The 18,039-nt window shown below is 33.7% G+C and overlaps 2 protein-coding genes and 2 non-coding genes across 4 annotated transcripts; 3 read left to right on the top strand and 1 right to left on the bottom strand.

The window, feature by feature from the left end:
• The first annotated feature begins 3,607 nt into the window (after positions 1-3,607).
• LOC143543220 (reticulon-like protein B1) lies at positions 3,608-6,766 on the top strand. The gene is made up of 5 exons (XM_077035592.1): positions 3,608-3,868; positions 5,660-5,840; positions 5,929-6,070; positions 6,164-6,233; positions 6,316-6,766. Exons 1-5 carry the CDS (start codon positions 3,682-3,684, stop codon positions 6,486-6,488), a joined length of 753 nt encoding a protein of 250 aa, XP_076891707.1. The 5' UTR covers positions 3,608-3,681; the 3' UTR covers positions 6,489-6,766.
• A 1,529-nt stretch (positions 6,767-8,295) lies between these two features.
• Positions 8,296-8,379, top strand: TRNAL-CAA (transfer RNA leucine (anticodon CAA)). The gene has a single exon. It is a non-coding gene; the product is annotated as a tRNA-Leu (tRNA).
• Positions 8,380-9,909: 1,530 nt separating this feature from the next.
• Positions 9,910-9,993, top strand: TRNAL-CAA (transfer RNA leucine (anticodon CAA)). The gene has a single exon. It is a non-coding gene; the product is annotated as a tRNA-Leu (tRNA).
• Positions 9,994-10,988: 995 nt separating this feature from the next.
• Positions 10,989-13,275, bottom strand: LOC143543221 (uncharacterized). The gene has a single exon (XM_077035593.1). It carries the CDS (start codon positions 12,974-12,976, stop codon positions 11,156-11,158), a length of 1,821 nt encoding a protein of 606 aa, XP_076891708.1. The 5' UTR covers positions 12,977-13,275; the 3' UTR covers positions 10,989-11,155.
• Between the last annotated feature and the right edge of the window lie 4,764 nt (positions 13,276-18,039).

An 18,039-nucleotide genomic window follows, 5' to 3' on the forward strand; every position in this document is an offset into this window, starting at 1 on the left:
GAACCGACGTCAACTAAAAAATGATAGTTAAGATTAATAAAAATCAATACATCTTTGTATAAAAAAAAGAGTTATAATATGTGAGATGGTTTTTGTTTTGGCATCTAAGCACCTTTTTAGTTTTTATTAATGTTAATTTATAATTACTTCTTAACTTATTCAACCACCACTCAAATTATAACTAAATTGTTATACCACGAAGTTAAGTTAAGCTAAGCCAAGAATATTCAAGTGGATGAATATTCTAAGAAAATAAAAGGTTGGGTGGGAGGCACGTGAATAAAACCCAAAAAGTTTATGGGATCATGATAGCAGCTTTGAGGGACAACGTGTCCCCTTTTACTTACATCATTTCCTCTCACTTTCACCTCTTTATTCCTTTGAATAGAGGTACGGTGTGCCTACATCCCACCTTCCTTAGACCCTACCTATAGCTCTGCTGTCGGTGGGATTTTACTAGGTATGATTGATTGATTGATTTCCTCTCACTTTCACTTCATTTTCATTGTTCAAAATTATAATCACCTAATTTCTTATAATAATTATTTCTTATATAAAAAATTTGTATTAGGTAAAGAAGAGATTATGATGGGAATATAATCATATATGTAATGATACCCTTAAAAAGTGTGGTTAAAAATAAACCCAATGGGTTTAATGACAAGCTAGTATAAATTAAAATATTAAATTAAGATTTGTGATTTTTAAACACATCTGCTTAAGTTAATGTTATGGGTCAAAATGAGTAATGTACACAGCGGTTGGAAAAAGACCTGTATTCAATGAGTAATGTACACAGTGGTTGGAAAAAGACCTGTATTCAATGTATGATGAATCTTCTATACGATGCATTGAGTTTGGTTTTAAGTAAGACGATGGTTCGAAAATATATATATAAACAAGTTTGAAACTTTTAATACGTAAAAAATGGGGCAATTTCATAAAATAGTAACCAAGTTTTAAGAGTGTTTTAATTAATTTAATCAACTATGAAAAATGTTCCAATTAAGTCACTCAACATTTATATTATATTAAATTAAAGGTTTTTAACATGTTTTTTTTAATGTTTTTTTTTGTTTCATATAAGAAATTTCTTTTATCTTTTTATTTATGTTGATGTTGAGTTACGATGTTGATTTTATATATTATTTTTGAATTTTAATATAATTAACGTTTTTTAAAACTTTTTTAAATATAACTACATATATTGCAAATTATGACCCCCACATTTTATCCTTCATTTCTTTCTTAACGCACAAAAAATTCGGTGAGACTCGATTTGAAATTTTTAGTGACCCGATTTGAGGAAATTTACATGAGTGACCTAATTGGAACACTTTTGAAAGTTTGTTACTATTATATGAGATACTCCCCTTAATATATATATATATATATATATATATATATATTGTATATTGTATATAGCAACGTTAAAATAAACCAAACCCGTTGTAAGTTTTTTTCTAAAATCGGACCATTGATCAAACACACAAACACAAAACCGAACAACTTGTTCGACCCTTTTTATTATTGTAAAATAAAAAACATAAATTACAATAATCTCAAAGTCTGAATCTCTAAGTCCTCTAACCATATAAGTATATATTCATACTAACTCCTAAGTCGTAACACAATTCAAACGTTATTATAATAATCAAATAAACCAATTAGGCAAAGCTTATTAATTCAAACTAACAATTATTCATAATTAACTCGTTTAATTTTCATCTCATGAATTGAAGATTACCGTCTTTTAAATTTGGCCCGATGCTATTATAGTATTATCATATATAGGCTATCTAAAAGCATGATAATGATTCGAGTTGAGATTTTACATCCTCAAAACTTTGTTCTTTCAAAATTTGCACACGTTAATTGACATAGTAATCGCGTTTAATCTAAAAATCTATTATCGTCGATTATAAACTGAAGAGCGAATTATGAGACATCATTATTTACCGTACATTGATGAAAAATCTTCATTTCAAATCTTAACCTATGATTGTTTTGCATACATAGAATTATAGAAAATGTAAGAATACGAACATTTGTCAAAACTTACTAAAAGTTGTTGTCTTGTGTCGATGGACATTCTGGATGATTGCCACCTGTCACACACTTGTGAAAGCTAGTGGACCCCATGTTAACGACGTGCATGCACGGCCGTTAATGGCACGTCACCTCAAAAATTAAATTCTATGTTTTGGAATTTTTGTAAAAGGACATTATAAGTATTAATGTGTGACTAATTATAAAAACAAAAACTCTATAAATTTATAAATAAGTAATTAAGTAAATAACCTAATTGTTATAGTAGCAAAATAATTATAATCCAGGCTGCTTACGGAGACGTTTATGCCGATGAAAGTGACGTAGCAATAAAATCACTTTTCAAGACTTCATGACGAAGTTATAAAATAATGTGACTTCTTGACGAAGAATAAAAAAACGCAATTTATTTATCACCAAAGTTTCATATTTACCTTGCACTTACGAGAATTTAAACAAACAATCTTACTTTTATAATTGACGACACCATACCATTAAATCAATATATTTATGGGTAAACCTTTATTATGGCCCCGGGTGCCCCCCCCCCCCTCCCGTTTTTTTTGCTTAGTAAAGGAAATTAATCAGTTTTCATTGAAAATTTGAGCTCCCCTCGTTTTTGTCTGAAAATTTAAACCAGATCCTCTTTTGTTGTTCAATTATGTAAATTTTGCAGCCTTCGTCGAAAATTTGAGCCCCCCTCATTTTTTCCGAAAATTTGAGCCCACCACCACTGCTTTTTCATTTAAGATTTATCACTGAATATATTGTACTACTTTTAAAACACATCAATATATTTAATTATACATATAATGTGTATAACCTTTAACTATATATCTAAGCTTGTCTATAATTATATCCTCTCAACTCCAAATCAAAACCGAGTATGTATACTTGTCAACTTACTTTTGATACATTCGGTTTTCTAGTAGGACCGGCTCAACCTCTTTGGAGGCCCAAAAAAACATATAAAAACGGGGCACTGTCGTAAAAAGGTTATTTTGTTTTCAGTATACATAAATTAAGATGTTGTCATCATTTTCCGTAAATAAAAAATAACGTAGTTCCTCACACCTTTTTATATTTAATTCAGCTTAAACATCACTCAAATCACGCACACAAATCCAAATTTCAAATTATAAATGTGTAATTATTAGTTTGTTTTAAATATTGGGAGCCTTAGGAAGTTGAGGCATAAAAGCCCTTGATTAGTTTCATTGTCCCTAGAAACAACCTTGTTTTCAAGCTCAAGAAGCTATAAATTTTCTAACCAGAGTGTAGCTAGTCGTGCATGATACGTTTTCCTGTCACTTTACTGTAATTGTTGAGTTGAATGCGAAACGTACACCGGAAAAAAAGGACAACTAAACAAAATAAAAGGGGTAAAACAAACCTAACCCAAACTCGTGTGTAACCTTACACACATCAATCACGCCAATTAGCATAAAAACCCATCTCCAAACCACCAGGCTCGGTAAAACACCACAACTCCAAACCTAAGGCTCGGCTTCAAACCCTTGAGTATATAAAAACCACCTAAGCATCAACTCACACATTCTTCACATCACTCAACACTCCAATTCCAAACCAATTCAAAAATCAATTAGGGTTTTGATTCTATTCAAATTCAGTATGTCAAATCACGAAGATAACAAGTCCGAATCGTTTATTGAGAAGGTAACGGACAAGATTCACGACCTCAAGAACGACTCGTCTTCAGATTCAGACGACGATAGCAAGGTTTCAGAGATCAAATCGAAGGTGTTTCGTCTCTTTGGAAGGCAAAAACCGGTTCATCATGTCTTCGGCGGTGGAAAACGTATAATAATATTAATACTTTGCCCTAACTTTTTTATTTATGCTGTTGCTTAGTTTCCGTACAGTAATAACTAATAATCGTTATTTTATAACTTATTGACTGTAACTGTAGATCTAATTGTAGTTTGTGAAATATGTGTATGTTTAATTTGTGTAGTTATAAGCTCATAATAATTTTTTTATAACTTATTGGTGATAACAGTAGATCTAATTATATTAGTGAATAGGTATGTGTTTTAGTTGATTAATTTCTGTATAATTTGTGTAGTGATAAACTGATAATAATTATGGTTTTATAACATCATGACTGCAACAGTAGATCTGAATAGGAATATTTTTTTAATTGCTTTAGTTGTTTAATTTATGTATAATTAGTGTAGTGATGATAATCAAGATTTTATGGCATATTGATGAAAGCAGTAGATCTAATTGTAATTTGTGAAATATGTTATGGTTTAATTGCTTTTGTTGTTTAATTTCTGTATAATTTTTGTACTATCAATCGTTATTTCGTAATCTGTTGATTGCAACTGCAGATCTAATCGTAATTTGTGAAATAAGTATGTGTATTAATTGCTTTAGTTGTTTCATTTCTGTACAATTTGTGTAGTGATAAGCTGATAATAATCACGAGCTTATTAACCTATTGGTGACAACAGTAGATCAATTGTAGTTTGTGAATAGGAATATGTTTTAATTGCTTACGTATTTAGTTGGGTAATTTCTGTAAATTTGTAAAGTGATAATAATAATCATGATTTTATAGCTTACTGATTGAAACAGTAGAAGATCTGATTGTAATTTGTGAAATAGGTGTATGTTATTATTGCTTACGTATTCAGTTGTTTAATTTCTATATAACTTGTGTAGTGATAATTATGATTTTATAATCTATTGATGACAAAAGTAGATCTAGCTGTAATTTCTGAAATAGGAATATGTTTTAATTGCTTATGCATTCAGTTGATTAATTTCTGTATAACCTGTTGATCACAATCGTAGATCTTATTTTAGTTTGTATGATTAAGAGTTCAGTTGGCTTTTGCATCTAGATTGGTAGATCAAGCACTTAACATATTGTTAAATCACTGCGATTTGTTCTTTTAGTTTTATTGTTTGAAAGTTAAAACTAAAGTAAAATGAGAAGTGAAGAACTTTTTTCTTTAATTATTGATGGGGTCTTTTCCAGTTAAGATGTTACTTTTTTGCTTCCTAAAGTTTAATAATATGATTGATATCCCATTCATTGAAGCCTAATGTTTGTAAATTTAATTTATTAAGCAAAATGGTGATTTTATAACTATTGATTTCAACCTTAGATCGATATCTTACTGTATGGATTGGGAGTTAATTCATGGATCTAGTTATAACTTGTGAAATAGGTATTTGTTGATTAGGAGTTTGTTTGGCTACTACATCTAGATCAAGCACTTAGCATATTGTTAAACTTGTTCTTTTAGTTTGATTCTCTAAAACTAAAGTAAAAGGATACACGCTTTTTCTTTAATTATTAATGAGGTCTTTTCCAGTTAAGGTTGTAGCTTTTTGCATCATAAAGGTTGATAATATGATTAATATCCCACTTTATTTTTTAATGGAAGCTTAATGTCTATAATTTTATAATTTTTAAAGCAAAAGTTGGTTTCCTCTCATTATTATAAGATACCGAAGCTCACATTAGTGCTCATTTAAGTTGCTTTTTTTGTGTATATAATACAAAGTTACCAATGTTGAGCTTGCTAAATGATTTTGTTCTTTTGCTAATGGTCTTACTTTTTGATTGTGTGTAAAGCGGCCGATCTGCTTCTGTGGAAGGATAAGAAACTATCGGGTGGGATCCTAGGTGGTGCGACGATTATCTGGTTTCTATTTGAAGTGTTGGAATATCATCTGCTGACTCTTGTTTGCCACAGTCTGATACTTACATTAACACTACTGTTCTTATGGTCAAATGCCTCAACTTTCATCAAGAAGTGAGTATTTTAAAATTTCAACAATCTGCTACTTATTTACTCTTTGATGATTATTATATTTATGCATGACTCGATGCTTCGTTTACAGGTCCCCACCAAAAATTCCAGAAGTTTCTATTCCAGAGAAACCTGTTTTGGAAATTGTGTCTTCATTGAGGATTGAAATTAACCGAGGTTTCGCATCTATACATGATATTGCCTCAGGGAAAGATTTGAAGAAGTTCTTATCTGTAAGCTGCAATATTTTGTAATCAATTCTTATTGTTTATTGATTAGATAATTCACATGCAAATTAATGTTTTTTCTAATATTATATTGATCAGGTTATCGCTGGCTTGTGGTTTGTGTCATTCATCAGCAATAGCTGCAACTTTTTGACACTGGTTTACATATGTAAGCTTCATAACACTTGCTAGTTAATGTTACATACAATTTTTGTATAATGTTATTTTACTGATTTTTGAATATGATGCAGCGGTTGTGTTGCTGTTCTCGGTGCCTGTGGCGTATGACAAATACGAGGACAAGATAGACCCGCTTGCAGAGAAAGCATGGATTGAAATCAAGAAGCAATACAAAGCGTTGGATGAGAAAGTGTTGTGTAAGATCCCGAGGTCGATTAAAGAATTGAAAGATAAGAAGGTTTAAGGAAAGAAGATGCATACTAGGTGTGTTTTATATCTCAAAAAATGGTTTTATTGTTTTCCAGTCAGATACTCAGAATTGTGTTTTTATGATTTAGGGTAAGTGGGGTTGATGATATAGGTCCATATATATGTATAGACCCTCCTGCCCAAATATATTTACTTGTTTTTTAGAGTCATGGTGATGTTTGTTATGTTTCATACATGGTGTTACAGTTTTTGTTTAGGTGGCACTTTGTTGCAAAACTAATATGATTTAGTGGTATGTTTGGTTTTGTGTTTTTGGTCAAATATTATATGCATGCAGTTTATACCCAAAGTTTTTTAAAGTGCTCATTTGACACTTCTCTCATCAATGATCAAACATGTTCTTTTTATGATAAAAACAACAAAACAATGCCAGAACATATGATAACCGTTAAAATTGCGGGGTCGAGTGTTCCTCTAATAATTGTAAGGTATCAACTTGCCCTTTTAAACTGACCCCAGGTTCAGTTTTGATGCTGATGCTGATGCTGATGTTTTTGTATGCTGGCTAGGAAATTAGTGGAGTTGGTTTTGATATGGGTCCTTACAAGAATGGGCTGAGTTCGGTCGGAAAAAAGTTTAGATATTTACTTGTTACTCATTTGCTTGAATGAGCTGAATTTCCTCCAAATTTTCATTCAACTTTACTTTGTAAAGCTTGTAAGCTCTTTAGGGAAACAATGAAACTTTCTTTGGGTTACATGTCTTGCATTTTGTTATCGTTGCTTCAGATCATTGTCGTATCAGAGAAAAAGGTTTGACTTACACAATCGAGTGTCCCATTGTCAAAGGTAAGCTATGTGACATTCAGCTCCCCTGTTGAAGAAACATCTTGAAAGTGGGTCGCGTATAAGTTTTAATGTGGTTAGAGATGGAAGTCATGGAACTTCACCGCTCTGCCTCCAATAGAAACATGCGCCTCCTGCACTACTGTTCCTTTTAAAGAGTGTTGTAAAACGTACCCCTGTTGCGACAATCAGCTCTCTTACAAATTAAAGATAAAATAAAAGAACATAAATTGCCCACTGGATTCAAAATTTTGAAGCACACAAATGTATGTCACACCTGGACTCAAAATACAAATACACACTTTTTTGTGGACACAGTTCATGCAAAACCAAAAGAGAACTAAAACATTTTTGGCCATGATATAGTCTACTGTTTTGTCACATGAAGTCATGAAACCACCTCCGCCAGTCCGCCACCACTCTCCGTCATAAAACGATTAGGTGCCCAGTTGATACTTGCTTCTGAAACAATTTGTTTCAATCCAAGACCATTTTGAAAGATGTTTTGACCTTAACTAAATTCATACGTCTTAATGACTTGTTAGACCTGCCTTTTGACTGACTTGACTAGCTTGTAAATGTATACAATTCTAAATATGAACAAGAAAAAATTGTACTGATATGTTTGATTTATAAGTTTTTACAAGTTGTAATAGTTTACAAAATATTTATATGGTAGTCCTGGCAGTCAAATGAGATTAAATGCATGTGTTGATATTATTTAAAAATCAATTCTATACGACTTTTAGGAGGCATGTTATTCTTGGCTTAAGAGACATTATCTCTGTGACAATCAAATGCCTTAAAACTATTGAATATATGAAATATAATTCACAATACATATCAATAAAATTTAAATTACTTTTATCTTAAATATTTTTTGATATAATTTTGTAAATTTTTAATAACTATAATTAATAATAACCTAACTGAAATTTTTTTGTTGCTGAATAAGTACCCAAATAAGTAAATAAAGAAAATGAAGATAAACAAATTGTCAGGATGGCCGAGTGGTCTAAGGCGCCAGACTCAAGTTCTGGTCTTCGAGAGAGGGCGTGGGTTCAAATCCCACTTCTGACATATTATTGAGATTTTTTTTAAAAGTGTATTATTTTGGTCAGTTACTTTTTCATAATATTTTCTTTGATCTTGAAAATATTTTTTAAAGAAACATTATTTAGGCTATAATTATTAGTAAGCATTGCTACAAGAAACACAAAGTGCATACCAAATGTGGAGGCAACGTAATTCTAATACCCGCTTCTCAAGCTAAACGATTTCAGCAATGTGAGGATTGGATCGTAAATTGTCAATCTAAGTGAAAGACAACCTTTCAGCTAGAAGAGCGATAATTTTAACAACGCTCTGAACATGATCACGAATAAAATGTAAGTTAATCTCATGATGTTTCGTACATTGATTAAACACTAGATTGACTACCAAAAGTAATGCGCAAATATTATCATACATTCATACCATAAAGAGGTATGTATAACTCATATGCACATACATGATCCAACGAAACTTAGTGATGGTATGAGCAAACTAGAATCCCATTTGACATAAGTTTTTTCGTGTTCATTCAAAATGTATATTACGGATGCAGAGTTTGATGCGATGCTTGAATAAATTATATATAATTATCTTAAAGTGAATAGTTGCTTCATTGGCTTAGAAACATAAAACTCTTACATATCTGCAAAACTGTGATTGTTCAACAGAAGATCTCAAGCTTGCACAAGCTAGATTTTGCGCCAACTTACATTAAAAATGGTTTCTTTACAGCAAAAGGCTCATTTCTAACATATGAAATAGAAATAAAGCGAGCCCAAAAGACAACATAAGAGAGATTGAAGTCTTGTAATTTGTAAAAGAGGGATGTGATCATGTGAATACACTATCGATTCAGTATCATTACGTGAGTGACGCATAAACAAATTGACTCTCTCTTTATACTTCATCCAACAGCACCTACTTTTAATTTTTGGTTTCGTTAAAGAATAAAGATACAACACATAAAAGTTCTGGTGTGATTTCGAACTAGTTAGTCATCTTCAACACATGAGCATCATTGAAATCTGTTTTCTTAATCATTGTTTCTTATGGCATGATATATGTTACACTAGATGACATAATATCGTAGTTTGTAATCATAGATGTTATTATTCTTAGTTATATCCTAAAAGATGAAATATTGAATCAAATGCGATTCCTACACTTTTATGGCATGATATTGTAAGTAGCATAGATAGTATAATTTATTTTCAAAGATTTTATTAAACATAGACTAAGATGAGTAGTGTAGGTTACAAGGCAATTACTTAGTTGCAATCATCTCATATCCAGTATACAATTCTGTAGTTGTTTTTTTTTTCTTTTGGAAAATGGGTTGGTAATCAGTAAAAACTACACTTGAGGGTTATATGCTTAATAAAAATCTTAATAACAAAAAAAGAAGAAAAAAAATAGTTACACCTAAATGAAGTCTGGTTAACTCTTGTAGAAACTAAAACGATAATTAGTATTGAAAAGAAAAATAAGGCCAACATATAAAAAATGTGTGAACTTATTAATATTTGTATACATTCAATTTTAAAACAAACCAACAACGTCAGGATGGCCGAGTGGTCTAAGGCGCCAGACTCAAGTTCTGGTCTCCGAAAGGGGGCGTGGGTTCAAATCCCACTTCTGACATTTAATTTTTCTTTTTTCTATAAAAAGGATTTTTTATTTTTTTAAAAATTTAATCGGCTTGTAGAAGCCCATAATAATATTGGGTCATGGGGGGATGTGCTATTTGGATCTGTTCAAAAATATTGTTTTATTTATTATTTTTTTTTTATCAACAACTTTCTTGTGTATTAAGCCACCACACTCTCCAATTTTTCAGAGCAGATTACTATAGTTTCTTGATTGTTTTCATATAATTCTTATTTAGAATACATATTTTATCAACATAGTGTAAGAATACAGATTCTAATAATATGAAATCTAATATATGTTTGAAACTTTGTTAAACAAATCAAGATTTAACTTAAATACACTAGGAACTTTCTCTTTAAAATAGACAATTGATGTTATTAATTGTTATCTTCTAAAATACATTTCGCCGGCTTATGCAACTAAGGCTAAAGCATACATAACATAGAAACAATTTACAAACAACATAAAAACCATTTTGTTCATTTTGCAAACATTTGCGATACTGAAAGAATGTTTATAAGTACTATTGTTTTCGCACGTCTTTCTGACTTGCAAAGAAGTAATATCATTATGCCGATTGACGAAAGATCTTTCTACCTTACAAAAAAAACTCATACTATTCTACCCGAAAGACATTATGTCTAAGGTCCGCACTATTATGGACATACGGTGTAAGTCAACGAGACTACTTCAAAATTATTTTAAACATGAAGAAAGCATATAGCATGTCGAAAACTTAATAACCGAGTCAGATCTTATGTATTATAAGACGCTCGCTTTTTGCTGTTGAGTTGATAGATTTTATCCGAAACGAAAATGGGGTAAATTTATTCTAGGCTTATAGCAAAAACTGTTAAACCTGTTGCAAACAAAATACAACTAGAGGGTTTATTTCATAGATCTAAAAGAACCAAAGTCAAAAACATAACAGTAACAGTCTTAACAGATAACAAACATATTAACAAAGAACATTGTAGCTAAGGCTGATTCATCCAATATACAAGGAAATAGCAAATGACCAACACTTGGAAAACCAACTCTAGTTACAAAGCTAGCTTCCCACTTATTCATACACAACCACACACTTTGAATACATAACACAATCTACAAACAAAACAAAACAAACATTCTGTCAACACTACCACCAACCTTTTCATATCCATTTTCGAGCCATCGCGTTCCCTTCATCCGAACCACTTCCTGCCGCCAGCATAGCAATCAAACTCCCGCCGTGAACCCTCCCTTCCGCACCACTTGACCGCCTCGCACCATCCGCCACATTATTATTCGCTTGTTGCACAACGAGAGGCTTGAATCCTGAAGCAGTAAACCCGGTAGCGCCTGGAGGAGATAAGACCATCTTTTGAGCCTGGCTAACTGCGGTATCCTGAACCAAGGTTCCCAATGTCGCACCACCATGCACCCGTTTGTCTTGAACCAAAGCACCGTGAGAGGTGCATAACCCCGTTTTACCCCTAGCAAATGCATTACAAACTTGATCATTGGTTCCATATTCTGAACCGGGCTGGCCCCATGAGCATCTTTTCCCACCACCGTGAGCCTTACAGAAATCGGTGCTACCTTGTGCACTTTTCCCACACCCGACAAACTGGCATCGTTTACCACCACCGTGTCTGACACAACAGTAGGTACGCCCCCGTGCACTTCTGGTACAATCGGGGACTGCACATCTTTTCCCACCACCATGCGCCACACAAAATAGGGTTCCACCGTGGACACTTTTCGGGCAAACGCCACCACCGTCGTACGCGCAACGCTTTCCACCGCCATGACCCTTGCAGAACGGGGTGCTACCTTCCGCACCCTTTGTACACCCTTCAAACGTGCACCGCTTCCCACCACCGTGCGCCTTGCAGAACATGGTGCTTCCTTGTGCGCCTTTCGTGCATGCCGGAAACTGACACCGGCGGCCGCCACCATGAGATATGCACAGACGAGACAGCCCTTCAGCACTTTTGGTGCAGTTCTCTTTCTGGCATCGTTTACCGCCACCATGGCGGATGCATAATCCGGATTTCCCTCGTGCTGCACGGGTGCAACCTTCGTGGCTGCACCTTCGACCGCCACCGTGAGCGATGCAGAAATCGGTTCGACCTTCTGAGCTCTTGGTGCAACCCAAGAACTCGCATCTGCGACCGCCACCGTGGGCTTTGCAGAAAGCGGTTCGACCCTCGGCACCTTTATTGCACCCGGGTTTTTGACATCGCCGACCACCACCATGTGCGATGCAAAGCCCAGAAGCACCGCGTGCACCCTTTCCACATCCCTCGAATTGGCATGTCTTTGTACTACCGGTTCTCTGCTGCTGATGTGGCTCGCTTATTCCAGATGAACATGTGACTGAACTTGTTGGCATGGTTATAAAGCTGGATGATGGATTCTTTCTTTCCAGATGTGATGACATTGATCCATCATCCATGTTGAGGTCACACCCGACAGGTGGCGGGCTAAGGTGAACAGTGGTGACATCAGACTCGGCGGGCACAGAGAATAAACTCAGTTCAAGATCAACCATCGATGGTTTGTTACAGATGGGCGCTTTCTTTTTGACAGCTGTCTTATCACCGCCAAGGTGGAGACTAAAATCCAACTCAAGGTCCATTGACGACTCTTCATCGGTTTCTTCAGCGGATGACATGTTGGTGCACCCTGTTGCTGAGCTGGCCTTGCTGTCTGAGGAGCTTGGAGAGTGGCCTAACGATAGGCTAAATGGAAACCCGGGTTGCATATCCCTTGACCCGTTTACCGAACCCCATTTCCTTTTGATACCTTTTGAGGCTTGACCAGAGTGATTAAACGAACCTGGGAAATCCAATCGCAGTGTGGTATCCGCTGCATAACCCGATCCAGACCCAGATCTGGACCCGACGACATGGAAAGAGTTGCTGAGGTTTCTAAAGGCATCGGGAACATGGTTTGCAGCAAAACCGTTAACATGGAACCGGTTATCCATTGAAGTGAAACGCGAGTCTCTTGTTTGATGTTGATCAAACTTATTAGCAAAAGAACAAGTTACCTAACTTCGGCTGTTATAAATAATATCCACAAACTTAAGGGTATTTCTAAGCTAAAGATCTAGACTACGAGGGTTAACTGTCAACACATGCTGAGAACATCGCACCCGCCGCTGACAAAACCTGAAGTGTCCCGTCGATCCATTTGCTTTATATTGTAATAATCTGAAACTATCTTAACAACTTAACACACGGTTAACGTGCTGCAACAATACTCCAGTGAATTGTTCATCCTGTTTCATGTAAGTTATAAGACGTTTAGTAAAGCATGAACCTAAAAAGGTACAAATTACAAAACTTCTGCATAACTACTGCAAGTGACAAAAAAAAATCTAAACTTTCCAAATAAGTCTTAAATAATTATCTCGTATAGTCGTATTATAAGGTTTATCCGACAATATAAACTTTCCGATAAGGAAAAGTGCAAGATCTAAACAAACGCATACAGGAATTCCACAAATCAATAGTCTTGATCTAACACGAGAAGAATTAACTATTCAACTTCATTAAAATCAAAATTTTGTAACAAGCAGAGCATGAAAACATAGATTAATATCACCAACAGACATAAAAATAACATAATCTAGAATCTACCATAACCCTATCTTCATCTTCCAGAATAAACAATTAAATAATCAAAATCAAAAGCAATTATTAATACGAACATTAATACGAACACATAAACATATATCACAAATCAACAGTCAAGATCTAATATGAAAAGTATCCAACTTCACTAAAAATCATATTTTTCCGGCAAACAAGTATACATATTTCATTAAAACGCAGCGTTTACATCGATACAAAACACAAACCGGCAACAAGCCGTTTTTGGATAACAAACAGGTCATGAAAACACTAATCTCCTATAAAAATAACAATTAAACAAACATATAAAATCAAAAAACTGATAAAACAAGCAAATATTCCATCACAATTATACATGACAGAAAACTAATTATACAAATAAACGTTACATGATCTGTAAACAGCACATAATAATAATAATAATATATTTACCAATCAAATAATCAATCAACAACAAATCAGCTAATCAATACACAAATCTCAAATTCAACGAATTAAAACTAAACCTTCAATGAATCTAATATCAAAATTCAATCAAAACATACAAAAAGATGAAATTTGTGAAATTAAAGACAGGCGATTGAACAATTGAATAAGAAATAAAGCCAATTAGATGAAGAAAAGAGTTATTATTATTATTATTATTATTATTATTATTACCAGGTGAAGATGAGAGAAAGAGAATTAGGGTTTTTGAGGCTGCCGGCTGCTGCTAAAGAAATGATAATATTATACAGGGGAAAAATGAGATGAGATTTGTGCGTCGTATATGTATATATATAGTGATTATATATATATATATATATCACCGATAGATAGTGCGTGTGTGTGTGTGGAAATTTATTGATAAGAGGTTGGCGCACGATAAATAAAGAGAGGGTGTAGGTTAAAGAGCATGTTTTATACTTTTATTATTGTTCTATAAAATTCCGAAATTGAAATTTTAATAAATTATTCGAATCCTGATTCCGACCGGATTTTACCAGAGCATTAAAACTTGTCGTGTCTTCGGGCGAGGTGAACCAACTGGGTTTTACCGGGATCGCCAAGTAAAACTCGGATGCCAGCGTGGATCCCGATCATGTCAACATAGTTGGCCTGAGTGGGGTGGCGGGGCGCGGCGTGTTCGTAGTGAGATAACTTAACTGTGAAAGTCACTGATCGGGAAAAAAAACTAAAAATGTGTTTTTGGATGAGTCAGACCTGGAACATCAAAATCGTTATAGACAGTTGGCATTCCGTCACAGGAAGATTTTCCAGATTGTTGGGGTCAAAGGCGAAACTTGTATTACGTCCTCGTTTTTGCTCTATAGAGTAAATTCATGTTTGTTCGTCAGAAAACTTTTATATAGTGTAAATTTATCCGTTTTCGTTTAAAATTTTGAGTACGACCATCTCGGTTTATTAGATTGTTATACGTGTTGAGTTCGGCCATCTCGGCGTTTTCGTCCAAGCTTGGTGACTGTTGGGGTGGTTTTAAACATCGTTAAAAAATAATTTTTTTATTTTTTAAGAACAAGTTAACAGTTTAATTTTTGAAAAAAAAAATTAAAAATGTTAAAAGATATATGAAAAGTTACTCGATTTAATTTTGTTATAATATTGTCCAAGAACATATTTAGAACGCATGTATTTAAACAAAAAGACAAGATATTTATAATAATAAATGTTACAATATATATGAAAAGTTATTCAATTTAATTTTGTTAGAATTATGTCCGTGAACTTATTTAGAATGCATGTATTTGAAGAAAAAAACAAGATATTTATAATAATAATTTGTTATATAAATGATAGAAACATGATCAAATACATTTTATTCTTAACATGAAAACGGTGAGAACCAATTTGTTGTTACGATTAGGTTTATTTTTATAGGTGTTTGCTGCTATTTTTTGTTCGTATTTGCTAATTTTCGATTATGAGACGTTATAAATATTTGCTTATTTATATTTTATTGTTATTATTAGATGTTTTCTTTTGCTGTTATAAGTATTTGCTGGTATATGCTGTTATTATTTTGTTCTTAGTTTTAATTCTTTTGTTGTAATTTTTAGGTTCTTTTCTTTGTCATTATAAGGCATTTTTTTTGTAGGTTGGTATTGTAGTTGGTATTGTTTCTTACGTTCGTATTTTTAAATAAATTGACATTATTTCCTACGTACTCATGTTAAGATCAAAATGTACATGAACCTTTCCTTATATATAATAATCAAATTAAAATGATATGAATTCTTTTTAGGGGAAAAAGGAAAAAGATTGAATGTCATTTGATCAAATGAGAGCAAATTATTATTATTATTATTATTATTATTATTATTATTATTATTATTATATTTTTTAACGACAAAAAGAACTTTATTAACCATCAAAACGAAAAAACAACGGTATAGCAAGAAGCTAACCTACCGAGAACAAAACCTCCCAAAAAGAATAAACGGAAAAGACAAAAGGCACACGAAAAAAGCACCCTCGCGGCCCCGCCTAGACATCAAAGACACACCATTTCTCCCATGAGATCTTCCCCAGGTTTGATCTATCCCAGATCACAATAAGCCCAAAGCTTTTATGTTGCTAATCGTGGCACTAAGATTCGTCAGTTTCCCATTGAACACCATTGCATTTCGTGTACTCCAAAGACACCACATTGTCGCGTGGACAAACCGCATGGAAATCGTTCGCCTTTCTTGTATTAAATCACGTATACTTGTGCATTTCCAAAACGTAATGAGTGTCAAACGCAAAAAAAGACAGGACTTTGCACCATTGTGTTATTACCTGCCAAGTATTTGAGCGAAACCGCATAAAACCAAGATATGTTTCGCCTACTTCTCCCTTTCCCCACAGTTTGGACATAAAACTGATGGCACGTCCACACTCCGTTTTGCCAACGAAACTAAAGATGGGATTCTCTCAAGTTATAATTTTAAAAATTATTTTTCACAATTTATGGACTTTAGCAAAATTGGTTTGATGTATTTATCTTTTATTATTTTTTTATAACGATGACTTTTTTGTATGTTTATGCTATCACACTCTCTAATTTGAAAAGCTTCATTGCCCTAATCTGATCAAACGATGTTGTCTTAACCGTGCCTATACTGGCTTCAGAATTTAGTATTATTAACCTAAAAAAATGTTATTTCCTAGTTAAAACCGTATCCTAGGTATTACTAAAATTTAGGAAAAACGAAACTGTAAAAATTTTTTTAGTCATGATTACAAATATATATTGGATTAGAACTATACATTTAATTCATCAAAAAACTATTTCAATCTATATCATAACACTAGTATTTTAAATAGTGAGAGTATATTTATAGCTAAACAATAAGTTATATATATATATATATATATATATATATATATATATATATATATATATATATATATATCATGTGTTTAAGCTATAAACAATAAGTTATATATCAATATATGTCACTTTAAAAAAAAGTTGGTCTTTTGGTCACATGAGGGTGGTGGTATTGGTTAAGACTTGAGATCTTAAAAAGTCAATGCCGAAACCTGATTATGAAGAATTTTCTCATATTGGTTGGTAAGTTTTCTCCTTAATAATATTCTTGAGTGAGTCAAGTTTAAAGTGTCACAATCAGAGTATGAATAATTGATATCTCGTCTCAGAAAACCTCACATGGGTATTGGGTGTGGTTCAACACACTTTTAAAAAATGTTTATTCATAAAATATTTTTAAAAATTAATTATGAAATTCCTACGAATATATGAAATTGTATGTATCAATTATTAAATAGTGTGATAAGACTTTATTTAATTGGAGAGTGAATTCCAGCTCATGAAGGTACCTAGCCGCCTCCTCAGACCACATACATAATAAAAACCAAACCGGGTGGCCACCGTGCCGCGTCAATTTCTGAAGAGGTATGTCCCAGCAGAGCCCAGTTGGACCCGCAAGACTCACCTCAAAAAGGGAAGCCTGCGTAGTTGAACCCGCAAGACTCACCTTCAACAGGGACGTCTGCGCAAAGGCTAAACTCGCAGAACTCACCTTGAAGAGGCACGTCTGCGCAGAAACCAACTGGATCCGCAGGACCAACCATGCTCAGAGACGTGACGTCCTTACGCGCAGCACGCAAGCTGTTCCCGCAGGAAAAACCTCCCAATGGTGAAGTACCCCGCCTGTTCCCGCAGCTGCGGATACAAACCATCAGAGAAGGCTACCCGCGCAGCAAGGCTACACGCACAAGGCACTTAACTCTTAAATAATTCAGTAATGTCACCTGAAGGAGTGAGCAAGCCAGGAACACTCCCGCACAAAGCCGGGAAAACTCCCGCCCAAATGAGCCAGTCCGTACGATACTCGATGATCTTTTGTGCTGTACCTGACGAGGTATAGACAAAAGATATGACCAAGGATACGACAGCTCACTGACAACA

The sequence above is a fragment of the Bidens hawaiensis genome, unplaced genomic scaffold, assembly GCF_021521415.1.
Source record: "Bidens hawaiensis isolate Kalapana, Puna unplaced genomic scaffold, B.hawaiensis_p1.1 tig00013078_1, whole genome shotgun sequence".
Classification (NCBI taxonomy): Eukaryota; Viridiplantae; Streptophyta; class Magnoliopsida; order Asterales; family Asteraceae; genus Bidens; species Bidens hawaiensis.